At 44.4% G+C, this 24,478-nt stretch overlaps 1 protein-coding gene across 1 annotated transcript in view; it reads right to left on the bottom strand.

Moving 5' to 3' along the window:
* Positions 1–9,795: 9,795 nt before the first annotated feature.
* The window catches only part of anks6 (ankyrin repeat and sterile alpha motif domain containing 6), a 35,657-nt gene continuing 20,974 nt past the window's right edge, over positions 9,796–24,478 (bottom strand). Inside the window, exons 12-18 of the mRNA XM_084325677.1 lie at positions 23,969–24,131; positions 23,412–23,611; positions 19,436–19,628; positions 18,647–18,714; positions 15,452–15,568; positions 14,382–14,478; positions 9,796–12,067 (exon numbers count right to left, since the gene is read on the bottom strand). Of these exons, the coding sequence (XP_084181803.1) occupies positions 12,018–12,067; positions 14,382–14,478; positions 15,452–15,568; positions 18,647–18,714; positions 19,436–19,628; positions 23,412–23,611; positions 23,969–24,131 (888 nt within the window). The 3' untranslated portion in view covers positions 9,796–12,017. The remainder of the gene's footprint in view (positions 12,068–14,381; positions 14,479–15,451; positions 15,569–18,646; positions 18,715–19,435; positions 19,629–23,411; positions 23,612–23,968; positions 24,132–24,478) is intronic.

Here is a 24,478-nt window from a genome sequence, read left to right as displayed (position 1 = left end):
GCCCTGTTTGATCCTGCTCTCTTTACGCACAGCGCCTGGGTGAGTTTTGCAAGACTGTCTTTTGACCCTATCATTTTTCGTGTGTGTTAAACACTGAAGAGATCCTGCTTTTGTTCAGACTGTCACTCACCCTGTGCCTGCTTTTTGGATTGTTCATTTGGGATAATATTTGCTTGAACTTTGCTCACTGTGTGATTTCACACCGAAGATATTTTCACCTGGATTATTATTGGGACATCGCTTACTGTGTGTATTCACACCGAAGATATTATCACTTGGATTATAATTGGGACTTCGCTCACTGTGTGTATTTGCACCGAAGATTCTATCACGTGGATTGTTGTTGGGACATTACTCGCAGTGTGTATTTACACCGAAGATTCAGTCACTTGGATTACTCTGTTTTGGGACAAGTCACTTCTCCTGTCACCTGCTCTGTTCCCAACTGTACTCTGAGCTAACCCGCTCTCTCTCTCCCTCTCTGTCCCGTTTCCACCTCGGAGAGCTGCCGAGAGGATTCTGCAGAGCGGCTCTGACGTCACTGTCAGATTCCTCAGACGAACCTTCCCGGGAGAAGCTGCAGAGCAGCAACATTCTTCTAATGCTTGTATCCCAGTCTTTGTCTGTTTTCCCCTCTAGTCCTCCCTGTCCAGTCCTCCTAGTCATCCTAGTCCTCCTTGTCCAGTTCTCTAGTCCTCCTAGTCCTCCCTTTCCAGTCCTCCTAGTCCTCCCTGTTCCTGCCTGTTCCCCTGCCCTGGCCCAGTCCGTTAGCCTTCCCTTAGCCTTCCCCTTAGCCAGCTCGCCTCTTAAAGGCACTGTGCCTATTTTCCCATTTCTTGTTTTCCAGTAATTTGTGTTCTCCCTTAAAGGGACAGTGCCGTTTTCTGTGTGTTTCAATAAATGCCCAGTTCTTGGCTTACTCTCATACCTGTCTTGTGTTGTGCGATTGGGGTCGGTTACAAACCATAACAGTACGACCCGACCAATCGACGACCCCAGCCAGCACAGACGGTGTATGTTGAGTTTGCCTTTTTTTTTTGTTCCCTCTAGTTCCCCTGTTAGTCTCCCCTGTTTAGCCTGTTAGTCTCCCCTGTTAGCTTCCCTGTTAGCTTCCTTGTTAGTCTCCCCTGTTAGCTCCCCTGTTTGCTTCCCTGTTAGCCTCGTTAGCTCCTCTGCAGCTTGTTAGGCCTCTACTACCAGCATGGCCCCAGTCTGCTAGCTTTGCCCCGGCTGCTAGCACAGCCTCTATGTTAATGCAGCCCTTGCTGCTGGCATAGGCCCTGTAGCTAGCCATGCCCAGGCAGCTAACCCAGTCCCTCTGCATGGCCCCAGTCTGCTAGCTTAGCCCCGGCTGTTAGCACAGCCTCTATGTTAATGCAGCCCTTGCAGCTGGCATAGGCCCTGTAGCTAGCCATGCCCAGGCAGCTAACCCGGTCCCTCTGCATGGCCTCCACTTTTTGTGTAGTTTTCCCACTGCTAGGACTGCCCTTTCAGCTAGCAAGGTCAGTGTTTTCTACCACTGCTAGGACTGCCCTTTCAGCTAGCAAGGTCAGTTTTTCCCACTGCTAGGACTGCCCTTTCAGCTAGCAAGGTCAGTTTTCTCCCACTGCTAGGACTGCCCTTTCAGCTAGCAAGGTCAGTTTTCCCACTGCTAGGACTGCCCTTTCAGCTAGCAGGGTCAGTTTTCCCACTGCTAGGACTGCCCTTTCAGCTAGCAAGGTCAGTTTTTCCCACTGCTAGGACTGCCCCTTCAGCTAGCAAGGTCAGTTCCCCACAGCTAGGACTGTCCTTCCAGCTAGCTTGTTATCTCATGCTGGTCCAGCCCTGTCTGCCAGCCTAGCTCCGGCAGCTAGCGCAGCCTCTATGTTAATGTAGCAGTACGGCTAGCATAGGCCCTGTGGCTATCAGTGCCCTGGCTGTTACCCCTCAGCTCCTCTAGTTACCCCTCAGCTCCTCTGGTTACCCCTCAGCTCCTTTAGTTACCCCTCAGCTCCTCTAGTTACCCCTCAGCTCCTCTGGTTACCCCTCAGCTCCTCTAGTTACCCCTCAGCTACCCTACTTACCCCTCAGCTACCCTAGTTACCCTTCGGCTACCCTAGTTACCCCTCTGCTACCCTGGTTACCCCTCGGCTACCCTGCCCCTTTGCTAGCCCCACTTTTGGTGTAGCTTCCCCGCTAGCATGGCCCAGTACTTTTTGTTTTTTGCCTTGTTTTGTCCCCTGCCCCTCTGTCTGTGTTTTTGGGTCGCCCGGTGGCTCCCGTGGAGGGGGGGGTACTGTGAGGTTTGCCTCTTCCCTGGACCTTAATCCCCTGTCTCCTCACTTCTCCAGCCCCCACCCTCGCGCTCGTTTACTCTCGTTTGCTCTTCAGCAGCCACACCCTTGGACTACCTGTCATTATGTGTTTGATTGGTCTGGTGCCGAACACACACTTTTAGTTCGAGTATCAATTACCATCACGCACCTGATGTGTATTCTAATTAGTGCCTAGTTCTAATTTAAGTACCTCGCTCTCCCCTCAGTTCCTGTCGGGTCGTTCCGTATCATATCTCTATCACCAAGACTCCTTCGGGAGGTTCTCTGTCTAAAGGCTCCTACGGGAGTTTCGGTTTCTGTCTGTTATGCTGTTTTCATCTCCGGCGTGAGATGCGCTCAAGCCTTCGCCTCCTGTCGCCGTTTGCCTGGAAGGAGACACTGGACTGCGCTCTCTAACTTCCACGGGAGGTATTCCAGTGTTCCACTCCAGACCTCCGCGCAGCAGACGTCCAGACGCGCATCCAGACCTCCGCGCAGCAGACGCCCAGACGCGCATCCAGACCTCCGCGCAGCAGACGCGCTCTTCACTCCAGACGTGCATCCAGACGCGCATCCAGACCTCCGCGCAGCAGACGCGCTCTTCACTCCAGACGCGCATCCAGACGCGCATCCAGACCTCCGCGCAGCAGACGCGCTCTTCACTCCAGACGCGCATCCAGACCTCCGCGCAGCAGACGCGCTCTTCACTCCAGACGCGCATCCTGACGCGCATCCAGACCTCCGAGCCAGACACGCTCTCCGTACCGGCGCGTACTCCAAACCGCCGCGCACCACTCAGTATTCCGCTTGGACAACCCGTTCCCCGTAGCGACGCGCTCGCCCTGTTTGATCCTGCTCTCTTTACGCACAGCGCCTGGGTGAGTTTTGCAAGACTGTCTTTTGACCCTATCATTTTTCGTGTGTGTTAAACACTGAAGAGATCCTGCTTTTGTTCAGACTGTCACTCACCCTGTGCCTGCTTTTTGGATTGTTCATTTGGGATAATATTTGCTTGAACTTTGCTCACTGTGTGATTTCACACCGAAGATATTTTCACCTGGATTATTATTGGGACATCGCTTACTGTGTGTATTCACACCGAAGATATTATCACTTGGATTATAATTGGGACTTCGCTCACTGTGTGTATTTGCACCGAAGATTCTATCACGTGGATTGTTGTTGGGACATTACTCGCAGTGTGTATTTACACCGAAGATTCAGTCACTTGGATTACTCTGTTTTGGGACAAGTCACTTCTCCTGTCACCTGCTCTGTTCCCAACTGTACTCTGAGCTAACCCGCTCTCTCTCTCCCTCTCTGTCCCGTTTCCACCTCGGAGAGCTGCCGAGAGGATTCTGCAGAGCGGCTCTGACGTCACTGTCGGATTCCTCAGACGAACCTTCCCGGGAGAAGCTGCAGAGCAGCAACATTCTTCTAATGCTTGTATCCCAGTCTTTGTCTGTTTTCCCCTCTCTAGTCCTCCTAGTCCTCCCTGTCCAGTCCTCCTAGTCCTCCCTGTCCAGTTCTCTAGTCCTCCTAGTCCTCCCTTTCCAGTCCTCCTAGTCCTCCCTGTTCCTGCCTGTTCCCCTGCCCTGTCCCAGTCCGTTAGCCTTCCCTTAGCCTTCCCCTTAGCCAGCTCGCCTCTTAAAGGCACTGTGCCTATTTTCCCATTTCTTGTTTTCCAGTAATTTGTGTTCTCCCTTAAAGGGACAGTGCCTTTTTCTGTGTGTTTCAATAAATGCCCAGTTCTTGGCTTACTCTCATACCTGTCTTGTGTTGTGCGATTGGGGTCGGTTACAAACCATAACAATATTCACCATATTCAACACCAGTAATACATCAGAAAGTAGAATGATATACAGACTCCAGGTCCAATGTTTACATGTGACGGCAGCCTATAAATCACCATCAACAATCAGCATATTAATCACACTAGTCTTGTAAAGACCCATATTTTAAGTCTGTGCTGATTGTTTGTTAACCCTCTCTGTCAAGAGATTTAAATTTAAATACCATGTGAGCGTTATTGCCAGTAAATTGTGGCAAAGATTGGATTTCTGTACAGAAATAGAGCCAGCTTCCCAATGATTAGCAGAAAACGAGTTGTTGAAGCTGTTTTCCAGTCTGCTCTGGACGACGAAGATGTGATTTAGAGACATGTGGCATCTTCCACTTTTAAGCCCTTAGACTCTGTATATCATTCAGCCATCAAATGTATCACATATGATAGTTATAATACTCACCACTGTGTCCTGTACAATAGGGTTGGGTGGTCCTCTTTGGTGGAGAGACGGGGAGAATGCACTGGCTTTTGTTTCTATATAAAGCCATAATTAGAGATTGTCCAAATCACATTACTTCATTATTGGAATGGACCTCTGGACCCTATGGCACTCAAACCATTGATTGGCTTACATTTAAAGTGCCTAGAGTTTATACTGGGGGAGACAGGGGCTCTGGAGGTAGAGCAGTCGTCTGGTAGTCGGAAGGTCCCCGGTTTGATTCCCGCTCCTCCCGGGCAGCATGTTGAAGTGTCCTTGAGCAAGACACTTAACACCCCTAATTGCTCCCAATGTGCAGGTTGGCACCTTGCATGGTTGCCTCCGCCATCTGTGTGAGTGAATGGGTGAATGTGAGGAACAAAGAATTGTAAAGCACTTTGGATAAAAGCGCTATATAAATGCACCATTTACCATGTTTACCATACTGGACTTGGTAGATCTGCCTTCTGTGCTTCTGAATCCTGGCCCTGCCTAAAGAGAATCAACTACTGGGGCCTCTGGCCTTTATTGTATTGTTATACATTGTATGTTTTTATTGTATTGTTTTATATTGTATATGTACAAGGGACTGGAGATGTAAATAGCAAAAGCTATAATCTGGTGCAATGCAAATGTTCTCTTCAGAGACTAATGTTTTTTTTGTACGTTGTTCCTGAAATAAACTTGAAAAGAAATGACATGACAAAGATTCTCTGTATTCACATTTAAATATTTAGCTAATTGAATAATGGACATACAGTATGAAGCTTTTAAATACAATTGATGTTGAAGCTTTCAGGAGGTCTCAAGTGCCAATCAAAGACCCCCCTTATTTTGCACCCTGCATTCCTACATACTCCATGACTGTAGTTCAAGTTCAAGTTCAAGTTCTTTAATAGTTGTCATACAGAAGTACAGAATACTTTCATACAAAATGCTTCTTACTGTTACGCTCCAGAGACTGTGCTAGACAAGATAGTATCAAATAACATAATAACATAATATAGCATGAAGCTTTTAAATACAATTGATGTTGAAGCTTTCAGGAGGTCTCAAGTGCCAATCAAAGACCCCCCTTATTTTGCACCCTGCATTCCTACATACTCCATGACTGTAGTCTCTAGTCTTTCTTTTTCTACTGCAACTTCCTCCACTGTTGCCAGCAATGTTGGTGTTTTCATGTGCGTTCAGTAGAAAGCTATCCGGCTGCAAGAAATTTGCATACGGGGGTGACAGAGAACACATAAAGAGTGCACTGGAGGAATGTCCTTGTGCTTCAAATTGATTGGTCTTCTATACGGTCTTCCTTGAAATCAAACAGGCTAACTGCCTGTCAATCAAAGGAGGTCAGACTAATTCGAATTTTGCCAAATATTTTTTTTGATCCACTTTTTCTCCCATTTTCTATTTTTTTATTTTTTATTTTTTTTCCATCCCAATTTCGTATCATCCAATTCAACCCTCCTCTGTCTCGAACGCTGTTTCTTGCCTCCCACAAGCCGGCTGCAATGTGGACTAAGTCATACATAGCACGAGTCCCCTCCGATACTCGAGGTAACAGCAGTCGCATCTTTTCACCTGCGCGGCACGATCTTTCAGCGTCAGGGGTCTGCGCTTTGGAGGGGCGCCGCCCCCATCGCTTCCTGATTCTACTGCGCAGGCGCACCAACCGACCTGTAGGAGTCGCTGTCCACAACGCCCGATCCCCACCCATCAGTTTCCCACCCCCTAATACTGCCAATGTGTATTAGTACGGACGACCAGCTAAACTGAAAGCAATGTGGCGCGCTGGGCTCGAACAGGCGAACCCAGCGTCTCCAGTATTCGTGGTGAGCGCCTTGCCCACTGCACCACGTAGCCGCCCCCAAATATTTTTATGTGAAACTGTGAAAAGCAAAAAAGAAAAGGTGAACATTTACTCAGGTACCCCGTGCTAGAATCTTGGAGGGACTGCTGTTTGTATTGATGCAGCAGAGTCATGGAATCTCTCACAACGTGACCTAAAACTGAGTACTCTTTTCCCTTTTGGACGACGGTGTGTAGATTCTTGATTAATAACCGTCCTATGGCATCTTGTAATTGCTTTTATCTGATGCGGTATTAGCATATTCAGCTGTATTTATTTTTGACTGTGTGTTGGTGATTGATTTATTGGATGTTTTAAATTGATTGCGTGCATCTTTTTAATCTCTCATCATAGGCCACATACGGCGCCATTGACAACGAGAGTCTCCTTCAATGACTCCTGAGTTTTAGAGAGAGAGAGAGAGAGAGAGAGAGAGAGAGAGAGAGAGAGAGAGAGAGAGAGAGAGAGAGAGAGAGAGAGAGAGAGACTTTACTAGATGCAGTTCCTTTACTGCATCAGTAAAAGGTTGCCACCTTGAGGCGGAACATGTGACCATGCACGCAGGCAAATAGAGAGAATTTAGGCTTGTTGTAATCATAACATCCACACACTATCAGTGTTGATTTGAGACAATTGGATGTACTCTGTGTAGGTGTAGTGTGTACCCTGGATGTACTGTGTGTATATGTGTAGTGTGTACCCTGGATGTACTGTGTGTATATGTGTAGTGTGTACCCTGGATGTACTGTGTGTATATGTGTAGTGTGTACCCTGGATGTACTGTGTGTATATGTGTAGTGTGTACCCTGGATGTACTGTGTGTATATGTGTAGTGTGTACCCTGGATGTACTGTGTGTATATGTGTAGTGTGTACCCTGGATGTACTGTGTGTATATGTGTAGTGTGTACCCTGGATGTACTGTGTGTATATGTGTAGTGTGTACCCTGGATGTACTGTGTGTATATGTGTAGTGTGTACCCTGGATGTACTGTGTGTATATGTGTAGTGTGTACCCTGGATGTACTGTGTGTATATGTGTAGTGTGTACCCTGGATGTACTGTGTGTATATGTGTAGTGTGTACCCTGGATGTGCCCTCGACCACTAGCCTACTACCAACTTCCTGTCTTCAATGTGTTCAGCTGTCTACCCGAGTCCACTTTGAAGAGATACAGTTGTGTTTTCATCCTTAAAAGGAGAATACCGCCGGTTTTCAACACTGATGTCTTTCACTGTACCTTCGGGAAGTACAGAGAGAGTGGCTCAAAATGCCAGACAGATTGATCTGAATCAGACGGATAAAGGAAGGTTTTTTATCTTCGATTGTTCCCACTTCCACTTCCATCTAGTTCCCAACTGGAGAGACTGAGGAATGACAGATGAGGGAATTATAACGAGGATGATCGGTTACGATTGTCAGCCCCAGCGCTGTCAGTGAAATGATTGCGAAGACCAACAATAATAGCTACTGTAGGTGGATCATCGTCTGACACTACTACTCCCGTTTTCTTTTTCATAACTGATAACACTCCGCGCTCACTGGGTGGCTCGTTCAGTTGGAAACACTCAAATAAGCTCTCGGTTTGCCCTCAAATCACACAGTTCACATCTGGATTCTAAACTCCCATTGACTTTGCATCGCAGTGAGAGAGGGGAGACGGTGCCAAAGGAGCGTAAGCAGCTCGTAACGTAAGCAGCTGATGTGACCCAGCCCGGCGGGCCCACCACGGATCTCGGCTCAGTCTGGAGCCAAGTCAAACTTTTCTTTTCTGCTTACCATCACAGTACTTCCCGAAGGTTAAGATTAGCCTGCTGCTCGCAGAGATGCATTTGCCCCACGGTGACATCAGCAGATACCGTCCGAAAACAGGATATGACCTCACGGGATGCCTCGAAGATGATCTCAAATCCCATTATAGACAGATGTTGGATTAAAGGGAGTGATTATCGCTTACTGATATTTCCCAACAATACTTGGATGCATGCAAACAGGGCAAGATAATAAGAGACAAACCAGCACGGGGGGGGGGGGGGGGGGAACGACGATTGCTCAACATACCGCTTTTGAAAAACCCAGTTTATAAAAGCTCGTAAAATACTTTTGATTTGTGTCCTTGGCTTGCCTCAAGTCCCAACGGCTTAGAAGATAAAAAAGAAAACATGATTTACTCATTGAATCATCATCACAATGTTTATTTAATCATAATAGAACATAACAGAACAGCCAGCCACCCTGATATTCCGGCTAGAGTCATCTGTTTAAATACTGATCTCTAAAGTAGACACAGACTCACTAGTTGGCAGTAGCAAAAGGAAAAGAGGGGTAATAACGATGAACATACATGACACAAGCATATCTTTCTTTCTATCGTTGCTGCCGTCGCCAGTGCAAACACTTGCCGCAGTTATGACAACCGCAATGTCGTATCCATCATCACAGTCTTGTTGACACACATATTTCACTCATACTCTTTGTACACATGTGCACGCCCGCCCTCTGTTCGAAACAAAGGCCTGTCAAACGATTACAAATGTTTTAACACGTTAATCACACGACAGGCTGCACTTAATCGCGAGCAGCCGTTTTTGCGCCTCTGCTGTTTCATAGAGTTGCATAGAAAAAGGTAGTTCATAGCCACAACATGACGTACAGTTGACTATGCTGCCCTGCAGTGTGGCCCAGGATGCATTTGTGTCCACGCTGCTAACAGAATGAGGCCCCTATGTGAACCAGACCACCTCCAAATGTGGTCCGAGCGATCGGATCTCAATGCGTCCTCAATGTGTGTCACCTGTAATTAGACCTGTCCACTTTGGGACAATCTGTTATTATAACAACACTCCTAGCTAGCACAATTAGCTTGCAAGCATAGCGTAGCTCAACATGTGTACTTACTTGCTTGATGCATCACTGCATCGTGTATACAACTTGTTTTAATCCAAAAGTCAGGGTGGAAACTATATATAATGAAATAAAACATTCAGGGGATGTCTGGTCGCTTGATCATTACTCTCCCGCTTTGCATGTCAAGAGTGACCAGGAATGTAAAAACACTTTGTGTAAAAGTTATAGGAAGCGGTTGCCGGTTGGGGTCAAAAAGGGTCATGTGATTAATTGTGTAATTATTTTTTTAAGGTTCATTTTGAGAGCCTTACGACAAACATTCTAGAATGGACTACATTTGATTTCCTGTCAGCTACTGTCTGATATTAGCAAATGTTGCAGCCCAGCAAACATTGGTCGGATAGTGACGTTGGTTCAGGTGGACGGCCAGACGGTGATGTTGTTTCCACGTCCAATAACGGTCCAGTCAGACCCTCTCTTACAAACCAGGAAATATTGATCATATTATTGCTATGAAAAAAAGCAAAATTGCATGTGTCTTTTTCATTTGAATGACAATTTTTATTTGGTTGTGAAATGGTTGTGATCAGACGAACTAGTACCTTTAAATTCACAACAAAAGTGCATGTATTGATTTACAAAATGTAGCTAAACAAAAAAACAAAAAAAAATTATTAAAACCACCACTTGTTGGAAAACAATCTGTTAGTTGAGATTCACACATTTCAGGAATTCACAGGGATCAATACAACGGGAGTGCAATGGCCGAGTCTCGCCCAATGCGATTTCAACAGCCCAATTGTTTCACCTGGCAACAGCTTGGCTGGCAATGAGTATCATTTAGAAATGTACTATTTAAATGCGACATTTTAGGAATGGGGAGTTCATTTTGTGATGTGAATAGCGAGAGATGATAGTTCATTACATGATGGTAAGCCAGGATTCTTTGATAGTAAGGCTGAAGGTGTCACCCTGTCTTGATAGGGGTAGGATAAGTGATATGCAAACTGCATCAAGCAGCGCCCTACATTTTATTTGACAAATTCGAATGTATTTTGCTTGCCTGAAACAGTCCGCCTGGGTATATTTAGGTTGTTATTGCTGTGTAATTGTCAGAGAATGTGCTGTGAGTAAGTGCTTTTCATCCTTTTTTCAGAACTACTTCAGCTTTCAATATCTGTTATTGTTTTAACTTTACTGTATGTTTTGAGTGTGTATCAAAATGTTATCAGTACACAAGAAAACCAAATCGGAATTGGATTTTTACAGGTTTTTAGTGAAGTAGACACTACAATTGCACATCAATTTAACTTTGCACGTGTACATTTTGAACTTCGAACTATTACGCAACTGCAATAAAGTTTGTGAACCAGATTTATTCTTCTTAGGCTCCTTTTTCCTCACTTTTGTCTAGGCGGAATTTGACCTTGATGGTTGACCTTGAAGCAGGTAGAATTCTACCTGTGTTTACTTCCTCAATAACTCCTGCAGTTTTTGGATTACCTTCATAAGCCATACATGTGAATAAAGCTCAGCTCCTTGGCTTTCAGACGGCACTGAGCTTTTTCCGATAGCAGCAGTGGTAAATGGGCCCCAGGAGGGGCCCGTAGGGTTTAAAAGGTTATCATAACTCACAAATGCTACTTGTTTAAATCACGGTATAATTCTTCACAACATGTTTTAACAGATATATAGCCTTATAGTTGTTCTATAACAAATTATTGATTACTTCCTGTGAAACCATATATACGGGTGACAGTGCCTGCACATCGGTTGTGTACATGCTTTACACCTGAGGTTGATACCTTTTTCAACCTGACAACTTTTAAGCTGTCAAATCATTATTTATCTCAGCATTGCAGGTGACAACCATGCCTGATGCAATGCATTACCAATGGTGATCAGCACTAACGTTTAATGATCTGATCATGGATCAAATAGATTAAATAATACCAATACAAATATTATTACTAATATCAATAATATGGGCCCGTTTGTGGTAACAACATATTTCCATGTCGCTAGAATGTCCAGGAAGGACGTCCAGCTGATGGCCAGGTAACGTCCCATGATGTCGGCACAACTTCCATTTTGGAACTACTCTTTATCCATCGTGATTGGATGCTCAAACAACGGTCAGTCAGTGTCTCAGTGTCTGCTGGGAGGACATGAACCCGGGTCCAAGCTGTGCCCCAGCGACGCAATTCTACCGAAACCAGTCTATAGTTTGTACCATTTTTCATTTAGTCTTTCAGTACACTCTCCCTGTGTGTCACCTTTCCTATCTCCTCATCCCTTCTCATCCTCCCTCCACTGTGTCAGCAGTAGGCATGGCAGTGCTATCCATAGAAAATAATAAACAAAGGCACATCTCTATTGCCTCATCGATATGGCAAAGAACAGCAATTGCCACACATCATTTTGTTTTACAAAATTCACATAGCTTTGTCCGAAAAGCACAAAGATCCCCAAAAGAAAGGGACCCTAATCTTGCCGCAGTGGTCATCTTAAGGGCAGTTCCTGCCGGGCCGGGACGGTCCTGTTACGCTGCAGTCTCCTCCCACACTGGCGTGTGTCTAGTGCACTGATACATTGCCATCCAGGAAAGGCTACGACACGTGTGAGGGCTTGATCGGGGGGTGGGGTGGGGTGGGGGGGCGGAGTCATCAGCATTTCACCTTTGACTCCTAGGTTCACCTATGACCTGCAGGGGTAGGCCTACTTCCTGGAAAGGTTGTGCTCCGGCACTGAGGGGGATGGCAAGCAGTTACCTCTTGTTGGACGAACGCACCTGATGTCTCATAGAGCCTGTAGGAGCTGTGAGGACGAGATGGAGGGAGACAGAAACACAGATAGGTGGAGAAGTATAAACCTGTTGTCTTCTTACATTTTTTATTAATTATTATAATAATAATAATAAATACGACAATATTTGTATCATTAACAATTACGTTTTACATTTATAGTATGTCCGAAAATGAATAAATAAATAAGAACTAAACCCAATGGCGCAGATATAGCTATAGTCGTGGAATAGACTGTACTAATATTCCATATACCATCTTGTTGCACGCTCCTGGCCACCTGCGCTCAACTCACACACACACACACACATACTGTATATGTGCGTAGTGAATTGTTCCATCAACAGTAGGCTTCTATTATTCAAATGACTTCTAGGGGGGAGACAGTGGCTCAGAGCAGTCGTCTGGTAATCCGGAGGTTCCCGGTTCGATTCCCACCTATCCCGGGCAGCGTGTCGAAGTGTCCTTGAGCAAGACACTTAACCCCTAATTGCTCCTGGTGTGCAGGTTGGCACCTTGCATGGTTACCTCTGCCCTCGGTGTGTGAATGGGTCAAATGTGAGATACAAATAGTAAAGTGCTTTGGATAAAGGGTTAATTCCGCACATATACAGTATATGTGTGTGTGTGTGTGTGTGTGTGTGTGTGTGTGTGTGTGTGTGTGTGTGTGTGTGTGCTGAGTGCAGGTGGCCAGGAGCATGCAACAAGACGGTATATGGAATATTAGTACAGTCTATTCCACTATAGCTATATCCGCGCAATTGGGTTTAGTTCTTATTTATTTATCCACTGTTATTTGCAGTGTTGGTGTAGTGCTTTTATTTATACAATGGCTCGTTGAGGCATGACTGTTAATGTAAAATGGAATTTTTAATGGATGTCATTTAGCCAAATCAGCATGTGAGTCTTTCATCTTTTACATATCTAGCTTTGGCATGGATTGATTGTTTATATCGCTAGGATTGTCATAGCTGTCTAGCCCTCATCATCCCAACCCCTGTCTAGCACTCGTCATCTCCACCACTCCTGCCAAGTTCTCCTCCCTCGCTTGTTCTCTCTCTCTCTGCCTGTCTCTGTTTGTCTGCCCTCTCTTTCGTTTTCAGCAGCGTCCTGTTTCCATATTTGGTCATCTTCTGGTCCCCAACTCATCATGGTTCATCCAATTCACCTGCCCAGTCTGCACAGCTGCCTTCCATCAGTTCATCAACCCAACAGTACATCTACTCTAGTTTTCCACCCACTCATTGCCAGATTGTAGTGTCAGTTTGTCTGATACATGCCATTTTCTAGTTGTTTTTGTATTTTTCCTAGTCTTTCTTGTAACTGTTCCACCGGCTGATATTTTGCATTTGCCCAATACTTGTTTTTCTCCTGTGATACAGAAGATTCCGCCTGTCTCCTCTCTGCCTCTCCTGGACCCCTGCCCCAGCCTGTTTTGCCCCCACTCTCCCTGGACTCTGTTCTGCCCCATGTCTGCCCAGTTCCCCTCTAGCCATGTCTCCCAGCCCAGTCCTTCCCCTGGCTTCCCTCACCCCAAGACCCCCTCAGTCTGGCCTTTCATTAAATATACCCACCTTTGGGTTTTACCACTACCTGTCTGCCTGACTTTGTTGTGTGGTTGGGTTCTCTGTACTAGCCATGATGTTCTGTCCAGGATTACATTCCTTTTTGCCTTCTTGATACGTCTATAGCACTGATGGATCGCATGAAACATGATAAAAGCAGCAAGTTCATGCAGCTACAGTAACTCATCTCCTTAAGACACACTGTCGAGCTAAGACTACCGGGGTAAAGAGGATGGATTCCCACTGCGCCACCCATGATAAAAATGTATGCACTCACATTGCTTTGGGTAAACATGTATGCTGCCTTCAAATGGAACTTGTGAGCTTGTGGTCTCGACATGGGAAGTCGAGGACACAATATTCTTTTCAAGTTTCAAGTGATTAAAAATCACTGTTGCTAGGCAACTGGGCAATGCGTCTTGGAAGCCACAGAGGCTAACGATTTACTGTAGCTAACTAAATGCAAAGTCATAATGACGGGAAAAAGATGAGACCATTGAGAATATCAAACATTTTCTTAGATATATTATTATTAATTTACTAAGAAATATTAAAATGACAATAATTCCACTGTGAAATTAACTTCCACAGGTTCCACCATTAAAAAAACGTTGGGCCATTCATATGGACTCTTCTCGTGAACACAGTAAACACGACCTCATGTGAAGGCAGCAATTGGAGCAAATAGCACATGATTTGATTTGAACACGATGCTACTGTATGCCTGGGTCCGTGTCCCGGTGCTGAAGGCTGGAGACTCACAGCGGGGCTGACCCGGAGGTCTGGGGTTGCTGGCACTGCTTCCGAAGGAGGACTGGAAGTTATGGATGGTTTCCTGGAGGATCTGCCTCTCTCTGCCCTGTAGACACACAGTAAATAGTTATTGGATACCTTGCACCTTGTAAGTTTTAGTATTATTAATATTGGTTTTCTTAGTCAGGCACTGGTCCTAGTGTTAGAATTGGTCCTTCATTCAACTGGAAAATGGTTGTACAATGGCCTTCCAAGAAGTAATTTTGCAATTATTTTATAATGGATGGAAGGAGATTTCTTTTTTTTAAGCAACTAACATTAAAAGCCATATACATATACAGGTTTGGAGGTCATATACATTTGACCTCCAAACAGAAGTAGGAAAAACTTTAGCAAAGTCCAATCACAATTAGCATAGCTAGCATCCGTTTATGCTACTCAATATTTCAATTAGCTGTCATGATGTCATCTGAATGCCATGCTGATGATTCCCTGCATTGTATGGTTTGTGAACGTTTTTGTACAAGACAATATAAAATATTGAGTAGCAAACATTCACTTATGTTAGCATTGCTAATTGCAGTTAGCGCAAGACTAGTCGCAGTTAGCACACGGCTAAGGTTATCTACTTCTATTCTCAAAGAGTATATGGCAAAGCTCCTGTGTGTTGCTGGTGAATGTAGCTTGCTTTCTGTCATCCAAAATGATTGTCAGACACATTTGTATCATGTTTATTTCCATGAATGGAATGAATTTCTGCCATGGCTTGATAGGCAGCTCAGAGCTAGTTAGCTAGCTAGCTGTTTCAGCATGTGATGTCAGTGAAACCATCAGCTGTGATTGGTCTACTTTTGAGAGGACATGCAGACAGACAGACCAACACTGTTCTAGACAGCGTCAGGCCCTATGGCCTATCCTGTAATAGATCAGAACATGATCATGATAACAAATATCATGGAGCAGATAATTAATTAAGTCATATTAAAGTAGGTGTTTTAATGTGTAATAATGTGTTTTTAAAGATAAAGCTCTATCAGTATCCCTTGCACAACTGGTCAATTATGGTAAATGAAGCGCACCTTCCCAGCATTGAGCTCTGAGATGGCAGCCAGAATCTGCTGCCTGGGTCCATCTGTTTTAATACCCAGCTCCTTCAGGTCCCCATCGGTCAGAGTCAAGAATGCCTCCATGTCCACCTGGAGAGAGAGAGAGAGAGAGAGGAGAGGGAGAGAGAGATATAGAGGTTAAGAGAGAGTGAGAGAGGGCCACACTAGGGCTATGACTAAAGCCTGAAAAACCCACCTTTGGGTTTTACCACTACCTATCATTTAGTCCAGGTCCTATAACGGAATAGGAGTTTGAAATTCAAGGCATCATTGTTGATAAGAAATAGCAGCCAATAAAAATGCCATGTGAGTGACCCAGAACTCTGTTAAGTGAGAGCATTGTGGTCGAGCGAAGAGGAGTCACCAGGAACTTATTATTCACACAGGACTTTATATTAGTTACTTGGGGACCGTCTGGAATTGAGAATTACTCCCAGATCTCTTTTACAAAGGCACATTTCCACAGGATATTATTTTACCAAGGTGTCTTGATATTGAACTTGACTTCACATGCTCCTGGATTTGACCCATTATGATTTTTAATCTGAATATGTTAAAAATAACCTCAGAATAATTACTGTAATAATAAGTGCACTGCCTCAAGGAAATAATACATTGACTGGCTCCTGCAAAGCCAGATTTGGACCCAAAATTACTGGGGTGTGCATTCATATTGGATTAATGTTATCAGGGGACCTGTCTTCACCAAAATACACTCAAATCTACACCAAAATACAAATGACATGGCAGATTCACATGGGATTATGTTCTCAGCTGGTCATTAAAATCCCAAATAGGCTACTTGACATGGGACAGCGAGCTCATCAAATCTTTATCTAACCTGTCTCTTTCTTGGATAGATGTCTATGCAGGTGATTAGTAGTAGGTGGTTTAATGGCCTTAGTGCACTGAACACCGGCCCTCTCTCCAATTGGGTTAGGGTTATGCTCTGCTGTTGGCCTGATCTGCATGCACACATAAATCTTGTGAACCCACTAACCCAGTGTCCAAATCCACACCAATGGAAAAGTAACTCAATGATACCTTCCACAAGAGTCAATGACACAATGGTTCATGAGTTATGCAAGGAGTGTGTGGCTAAAGTATAGGGGGCAAGGCTAACTCACACCAATGAAAAAGGAACTCTCTGCAGATACCAATGACCCCTGCCACAAGAGTCTACCACAAACAGTTCATGAGTTATGAAAGGGGCCGTGGCAAAATGGTGTGTGTCTCTGTGTGTGTGTGTGTGTGTCCTTGCCCCAGGATCAAGGTTGTGTCACGTTATGTGAATCCGTGTAGAAGTGATGTGCCTTTTTGTTATAAATGGTAAATGGCTGGATTTATATAGCGCTTTTATCCAAAGCGCTTTACAATTTGTTCCTCACATTTTACCCATTCACTCACACATTCATGTCAAATTTCATGTTACGGTTTCACCTCCACACCCCCCTCAATCAGCTTAATCCTCCGTGTCTGTCTCACACACCCTGCACTTCGACGTTCGCTCTATGGGCATGCAATCGGCACAGGTGAAAGAAATCACGCTGATGGATGGCGGCTCCACACCTGTTCCTATTCATCACTTTACACTACAAGAAGCCTGGGTCTCCGTTCATCAGTAACAGATCTTCCCTAATAATGGCCTGGCAAGTATCCTCTATATTACTTCTCGTAATGCTGTTTTTTTTATGTGTTGAATTCTCTTGCTGTTGTATTTCCCTGCATACAACCCTCCCGTGATTTTTGACGTTCCCTTTCTATCATGTTTTTTTTTTCATTGTAATTTTTCCCATGTGCTGTATTTTTTCCATGGAGACTTATTTTAGTTTTTCTCTCTGTCATCCACAGCCAGTGATGTACCTGAACGCGTTCAATGAACGATCGTTCTTGAACTCATGCATATTTTGGGCGAACGTGAACTGAACGTACTGTATTTCTGCTAGATGAACGTAATTGTGAACGCGTTCATTCTCGGCACTCTATCACAGTATAACTTTGTTCAAAAGTGTGCCAGATTTCGGTGTGTGTGCATGTTGCGTGAGGAGAGACTCGTTACCCGTGTTACTCGTTGCCCACCTGTTACCAAGTTCTAACATTTCAGCCTCCTGGGGCGAAGACTGTGGCTGCTTGACCATGACAATTGAACACTGACATTTACTTGCTTTAAATTTTTTATGAATGCTTTCTGAAATTAGAGCTGTGCTTTAACAGTCTTTTAGAGCATTTCTGACCAATCGTAGAGCTTCTGAATGAAATAATTCTTCTTCTTCTTTTGTATTTCCGTCAGATGAGACGCTTAGGGACATTTAACTGCCACCGATGAAATATTTTTAAGAGCAATTTGTTTTAATGGATTATTTATTACTGTATATATAAAATCTTTCTCATGCAGTCGATTAATCGTGACGCCCCTACCAACGGACATGGGAGACTATCTGTACTGAGCAGTGCCGCTGAATGCAACGGCGGTGAGCGTGAAGCAGGGCGTTGCCGTGTGTTCATTCAGCCTCCCCTGGATAAATGAAGGTAGAAGGAAAAAGAGACCCAGAAACGAGATCTTCACTAGACTTGTGTCTGCTACTCGCCAGGGCTGTCTTAAATACTTCGAAGCTTTTGTTCGATGGGCATGGGATTCGAATGGGAAAATTAAATTCGAATATATAAAAAAGATTTTTTTTTATTTTTGCAAAATCAACTCTGCCTCTCTTTGTTAACTACAACAAGCAACAATGCTGTTTGTTATTTAAGATGAGGTCGGACTCGGCACTGACAGATTTGTGTTCATTGTGCTGCTTTTATAAAGCCTCAAATGACGGCTTACAATATTTCATGAAAGCAAAGTGTTTAGTTTGTCTTAAGATTTAAAAAGGTTTAAACTTTACAGCACTGACAAAGTTAAACAAAGTGCTGTACAAGTCCCACAAGATAAAAAAAAAAATAATAATAACAAAAAAAGGTAAATTAGAAAAAAAAAAAAAAAGGTATCTCGACGCTTCGAATTAAAATCGAATCTCGGCCCGAAGCTTCGAATGCCAAAAAGAAATTCGAAGGTCAGCCCTACTCGGTCCTGTCTTTTCCATGTCACTGCCTCGCCATGTGCCTTGTGCTATCGGGAGCGATTACATGCGGTACGTCCGTCTCGGACAAGAGGAATACACACGGTACCTCCTGTTCTTCAAATATTGGCTGGTACTTCTCCAGTGACAGCTTCTTCAGGATACTGGACAGCTCGTCTGAGGAGGGAAAAACACAATAGAGCGCGTCAGTCAGCGCGTAGGGAACATCAACCTACATCTATGGTGGCATTCAGCGAACGCAAAGCTGAGCCTAGTCGTTCCGTGTCACGTGAAAGGTTACGTAAGTAACATCTTAACTTGTATAGTACATTTCCCTACAGTTAAAGGAACACGCCGACATTATGGGAAATGCACTTTACTGTCTTCCCCAGAGTCAGACAAGAAGATGGACTCCAATTTCCTCTCTGTGCGGTGCAGTAGAAAGCAGCGAGATCAATCAGTACAATGCTATCCGGCTGCAAGCTAGCCTAGCTTAGCACAAATGAATGGAAGCCGATATGAACACTAGCCTAGCTGTTGGCCAAAAACACCTCTCCCAGGGTTTTAAGCTAGGCTAGTGGTCCGTATCCGCTTCCATTAATTTGTGTTAAGCTAGGTTAACTTGCAGCCGGATAGCTTTCTACTGAACCGCACAGAGAGCAAATTTGTATCCATCTCTTCTTGTCTGACTCTGTAGAAGATGGTAACCATAATTCCCATAATGTCGGCATGTACCTTTAAGAGTTGGAATATGTGATGTCATTATGATGTCACATATTCCAGGTAGTATGAAATACAGCCGAGTACAAATGATTTAGTCTTGATAGTTTTGGAATAGTACGTGTGAGATCATGGACATGATAAATGCGTGGCGTGTTCCTTTTACGGACCATCTCACCTTCGTCAGTGATGGTGCCGCTGCTGGAGCCCCCACTGCTCTTGGAGCGAGGGTGTGAGGAGGCCGAGGACAGGGAGTCCCCCGGCCCGGCAGGGGGCTTGGGCGTGGGCGAGGGGGACGGGGTGAGCGTGGGCGAGGTGCTCTTGGACGTGGAGGAGTTCCCCGACTGCGGCCTCTTCTTCAGGTCCCTCTTCTGCTGCCGAGACATGAGGTTAACATTGTCGTGACACATTCACAGCTTTCATTCATTAAGGTTTCTATGAATAAATATATCAACGGAACCTTTAGAAAGGTGTGGAATAAAAGTATTGCTTTCCCCCCCCCCCAAAAAATATTGATTCATGAATTTATCATTTTAAAGATTTTGGCAGGTCTAAAATTAATGTTGTGCGACATTTAGCAGCTGAATGTTATCTATAGCACTTTTAAGTTTTATATTAGGTTTGTTTTCATGTAATCTATTAATACAATAGCGCCAATCTAAGTATCGTGGTGTGTGCTGAAATATTGTTTGTTTACCCTGTACCACCCAGGAGCGTACCCTGCTGTGGACAGGGTATTGTCTATTTTTAGCTTTCATTAGGGTGTTGGAGTACAATCTGTCAAATTATATATACTAGTCATTTTCACAATAAAGGTTTCCCCTGGCAATTGACATTTTCCACTAGTAAAACATGCCTTGGAGTTTGGTATTCAAATTTGTGTCATGATTTATGTTGTATTGCTTCTGTAGTGGTCACTTATGCTGATTACAGGGTTGAGGAATCGGCATGGATGATTTGACAGTTGAGTTAGGGGTGGGCAATATGACGATATTAAATAAATATCGGGTACAATTCATTAACGATACACTTTTTAAACATATCGTGGACATCGTGATGTTTTGCACAAAGCCTCACGTCAGTTTCTAAGCTGCCGCGGCTGAGATGAGACTTAGTTTAGCGCAGCACTTTCCTCTCTCCCTCACACAGACACACTCGCCCAATTTACGTCACGTACACACACACACCCCCAGAGAGGTGGTAACTAAGTTAGCCGTTAACTAAGCTAACTAACATTAGCCGCTAACCCTGGAAACGCTCACAGGGGAGTGATCCACGACACCAATTCCATTAGTGGGGAAAGGGGGTGGGGGGGGGGGGTATATTGACGAGGCTTGACAACAGAGGTTTATATAATCATCATATTGGCGTGACTGTATCCATCAAAGGGTTAAATCAAGCGTTTTTAAGTGCTTTAGAGGAAATATCAAAACATTGCAATATATATCGTGTATCGTGATATCGCCCAGCCCTAAGTTGAGTAATGGATTCCATAATCCATAATTGTGCTATTGACATGACATGCCAGCCCACTAGAGTTCACCACTAGTAGGAAAACTGCCTATTTCCAGACAAATATTATCAGTAAAAATGTGCCAAATGAACAAACAAATACACTAGTGTTAATTGCAGTATAGGTAATCCATATAGTGAAGTATCTAAAATAGAAATGTTTCAGAATTCATACATGTTATTCCTATGGTCTAGTCCAAACATATTAGTGAAAACGAACAACCCTCTCCTTCACAAAAAAACCAGAGTGTTATATATAAATGCAGCGTTAAAATTCAAATGTGTGATGTAATCAAGTATAAAGCCTGGAGCTGCTCCATAGACAATGAATTGGGAAAGATGTTAATATAGATGACACTGAGAGCACCCAGGGGAATATTTACTTCATAGGTACATACCACTAGTATAAAATAAAACTCATTTGATATATAAAAAAATAAAATTTTATGTGGGTCCACAAAATCAGTATCTCATTCATTGTCTATGGAGCAGCTCCAGACGTTATACCTGATGACAACACAAGTTTGAGTCTTTCTTCTCTGGTTTCTGGCTTTGAGTGAGAGACAGTAGCTCATGTTCACAGATATTGATTGAACTTTCCGAGGCCAAAGTGATGTTCCCCTTTAAAGCTGCCATAATTATTGTCTGACCCGTAGAGGGCAAGAAGGAGCCAGTGTTTACACAGCACTGGTTCTCTTTCTCCCAAAACGAAAGCCTTATCTTTTTTCGCCAAAGTGATCATTATGTACAAAGTACATAACATTGGCACAATCTTGTTTCACAGATTCACTGTGAAAAAAATTATCGTTTTCATGAATAGATTTCAACTACAATACATACATCTTTCTCTTGGGAATTTCTTCATATTTTCTTTTTATCCATTTTTTCTCCTCCTTTTTTCTGTGTTTTTCTCCCATCCCAATTTCCTCTCGTGCCAATTCTCCCTCCCCTGTCCTGGTCGTTGCTCGCATGTGCCCCCCACTGGCCGGTCGTAGGGAGGGTTGAAGAATCTATCGCATGTCCCCTCCGATACATGCAGAGTCAGCCAGCCACTTCTTTTCACCTGCCAGCGCGGACTTTCATTGGCGAGGTGTAACGTGTGGGAGGCTCACACTACCCTCGCCATCTCCTGTCCTTGCTGTGCAGGCACCCTGACCGACCTGTAGGAGTCACTGTTTACAACGATCAGATTACCACCCACCGGCTTCCCTCCCGCTGACTCTGCCAATTGAGCCAGTATGGCGGCCGGCCAAGCCGGAGGCACCGCTGACGGCCGGATTCGATACCAGTGTCTCTCGCGTTGGTGACGAGCGCAATGTCCGCTGCGCCACCCAGCCGCCGCATTTCTTCATTGTTAAACAAGGTAGGTAAGTAGTTCACCTACAAACATAATACTGTTCTGACAGCACAGTGTAATTATGAGATTAGCTGAAAAAAGATTGTAGATTTATAAACTAGGCAAAGCTGTCAACAGGGTTGATTGAGTACATGACTCAATGAGACCTTCTGAGAGCAGGTTTTGAATTGCTGAAAAATGCTGTCAGAAAATAATGATCACTTTAACAGTTTTAATTATTACCTTATTCCAACACCAGAGGAGGAAGCTTAGTTATGTGACTCTCTTAAACAAGGGCACAAGGGGGGAACAAAAAACAACAACAACTGTTGGATCCAACTTCAATCCCAACCCTGACCCTTCAAATCAGTTGCAAAACAGCACCAGATGGGATAGTGAAACCTCAGCCTACAGGAATTTCCCCCAAACTGCGCAGGAAGCTTGTTTTTTTAATTTAATACCCTTTGCGTCATCCTCGTGTCCTATGCCTGATATGGTTACCAAATACGTTGAGTCTTTCTCAGTTTCAACCATTTTATGAAAAAGAAAACCTCATTATATTCTGTCAAACACGACCAGATCCTTCCGAGGAGACAGAAGAGACATTTGAGAAGATGAGTTCACGTCGTCTGAAACATCTGAAAACCTTTAACCGACAATAACGTCTCTTTTGTCTTCAAACCCAATTATCTAAAGATGGTAAGTTGGGAGTGATCATGCATAGCTAAAGACAGTAGAGGTCAAGTACTCTCGAGTGACGTATCAAAAAATCTAAATGATTCAGATTGGCTTTACTCCAGCAAATTAGAGCTGCAACAACTAACCGACTAATCGTCAACTAAACGATTATAAGAATAGTTTGCAACTATATTTCAAATCCATAAGTTGGGTCTACTGTATGTTAAGAAGCACCCCCATGACCTGTTGTTGAAGCCATGCAATGTACTGTATAGCAAAGCCTGTCAACACTTACAGTTTGTGTTTTATGTTTTTCTATATTATCATTTAAACCGTTCAGCTCCTTTCAAACTGAAGACTTAAACAGGTTTATGTTTTGAGAAGAACTGTATAAAACACTTTATAAAAACCTTATATTTTTTGCACTCTTTATCAGATTAATCGAAGTAATAGTCAATACTCAACAGATTAAACTATTATTATATTATGTGTGTGTTGCCGCCCCAGTGCAAATAAACGTGGCTGTCCAGAAAACATCAAAATGGGCCTTATTATTATGGTTCGTCGTCTCGAGGAGTTGACATTATCAGGATGAAGACGGGGAGGAAACATAGCACATGTACTGTACCCGTCTGCAGTGGACGTCGGAGGCCACCAGGCTGGGGGTGGAGTGGATGTCTGGGAGGCTGGGGACCGAGGCAGGGAGCTGGGCTGTGGCCTGGGGCTGGCTGGGTGGGTTTTCCGGACCGTGGACCTTGGGATCCATGAGGCCCGCTGCCCTCTTCCTCTGAGCTGCGATCTGGGACAGGACGCTGTCTGCGCTGCCCCCTGGAGGAGAGAGAGGGACAATACTGATATGGGGTATACTGTTGTATGGCATACCGTGGTGTAACATTCAACTAATAGGACCAAGAATGAAGAAGGAGAGAGAGAGAGAGAGAGAGAGAGAGAGAGAGAGGGAGGATGGGATTTCCACACCTGAGTATCTTCCTGTGTATGTGTGTGTATGTGTATTTTTGCATTGTCTATCTGCTTATCTGTTGTGCATGTGTGTGTTTGACCTGATGAAGAGCCCTTAGCCTTGAAAAGTTGTCCAGTAAGCGAGTGTTGGAAGAGAGGAGTGTGTAAGTTCTTTCTTCTTGTTCTTCTTCGTGTGTGTGTATGTGTGTGTGTATAGGTGTGTACCTGAGCGGTTGTGCGAGTCACGGTTGACCCCCGCCACACCACTGGACCCCCCCGAGGAGTGGGGAGAGTGGTAGTGTCCAGAGTTGGACGGTGAGGAGGAGGACGGGCCCTTGGGGATGCTGGGAAACTTAATGGACCTGCTGACCACACGACTGATGGACGTCTGAGAGAGAGAGAGAGAGAGAGAGAGAGAGAGACAGACAGATAGACAAAGAGATAGACAAATGGATACAAACAGAGACAGAACGACAGACACACAGAGAGAGAGGCAAACAGAGACAGAGAGAGAGAGAGAGACAACCAGAGACAGACAGACAAAGTGAGAGAGAGAGAGATAAAAGACAGAGAGAATAAAAGACAGATTGAGAACAACTAATGCATTTACATGACAAGAGCTACAGTATGACAACTGCTGAAAGCTCTCTCTCTCTCTGTGTCTCTATACCCCCTTTTACACACTTCATTCCTCTCTCTCTCTCTCTCTCTACCCCACTCACACACACACACCAC

This window comes from Notolepis coatsorum, assembly GCF_963971535.1.
Source record: "Notolepis coatsorum genome assembly, chromosome: 12".
Classification (NCBI taxonomy): Eukaryota; Metazoa; Chordata; class Actinopteri; order Aulopiformes; family Paralepididae; genus Notolepis; species Notolepis coatsorum.
The sequence above is the reverse complement of the archived record's forward strand: the minus strand, read 5'-3'. Positions and strand labels throughout refer to the sequence as shown.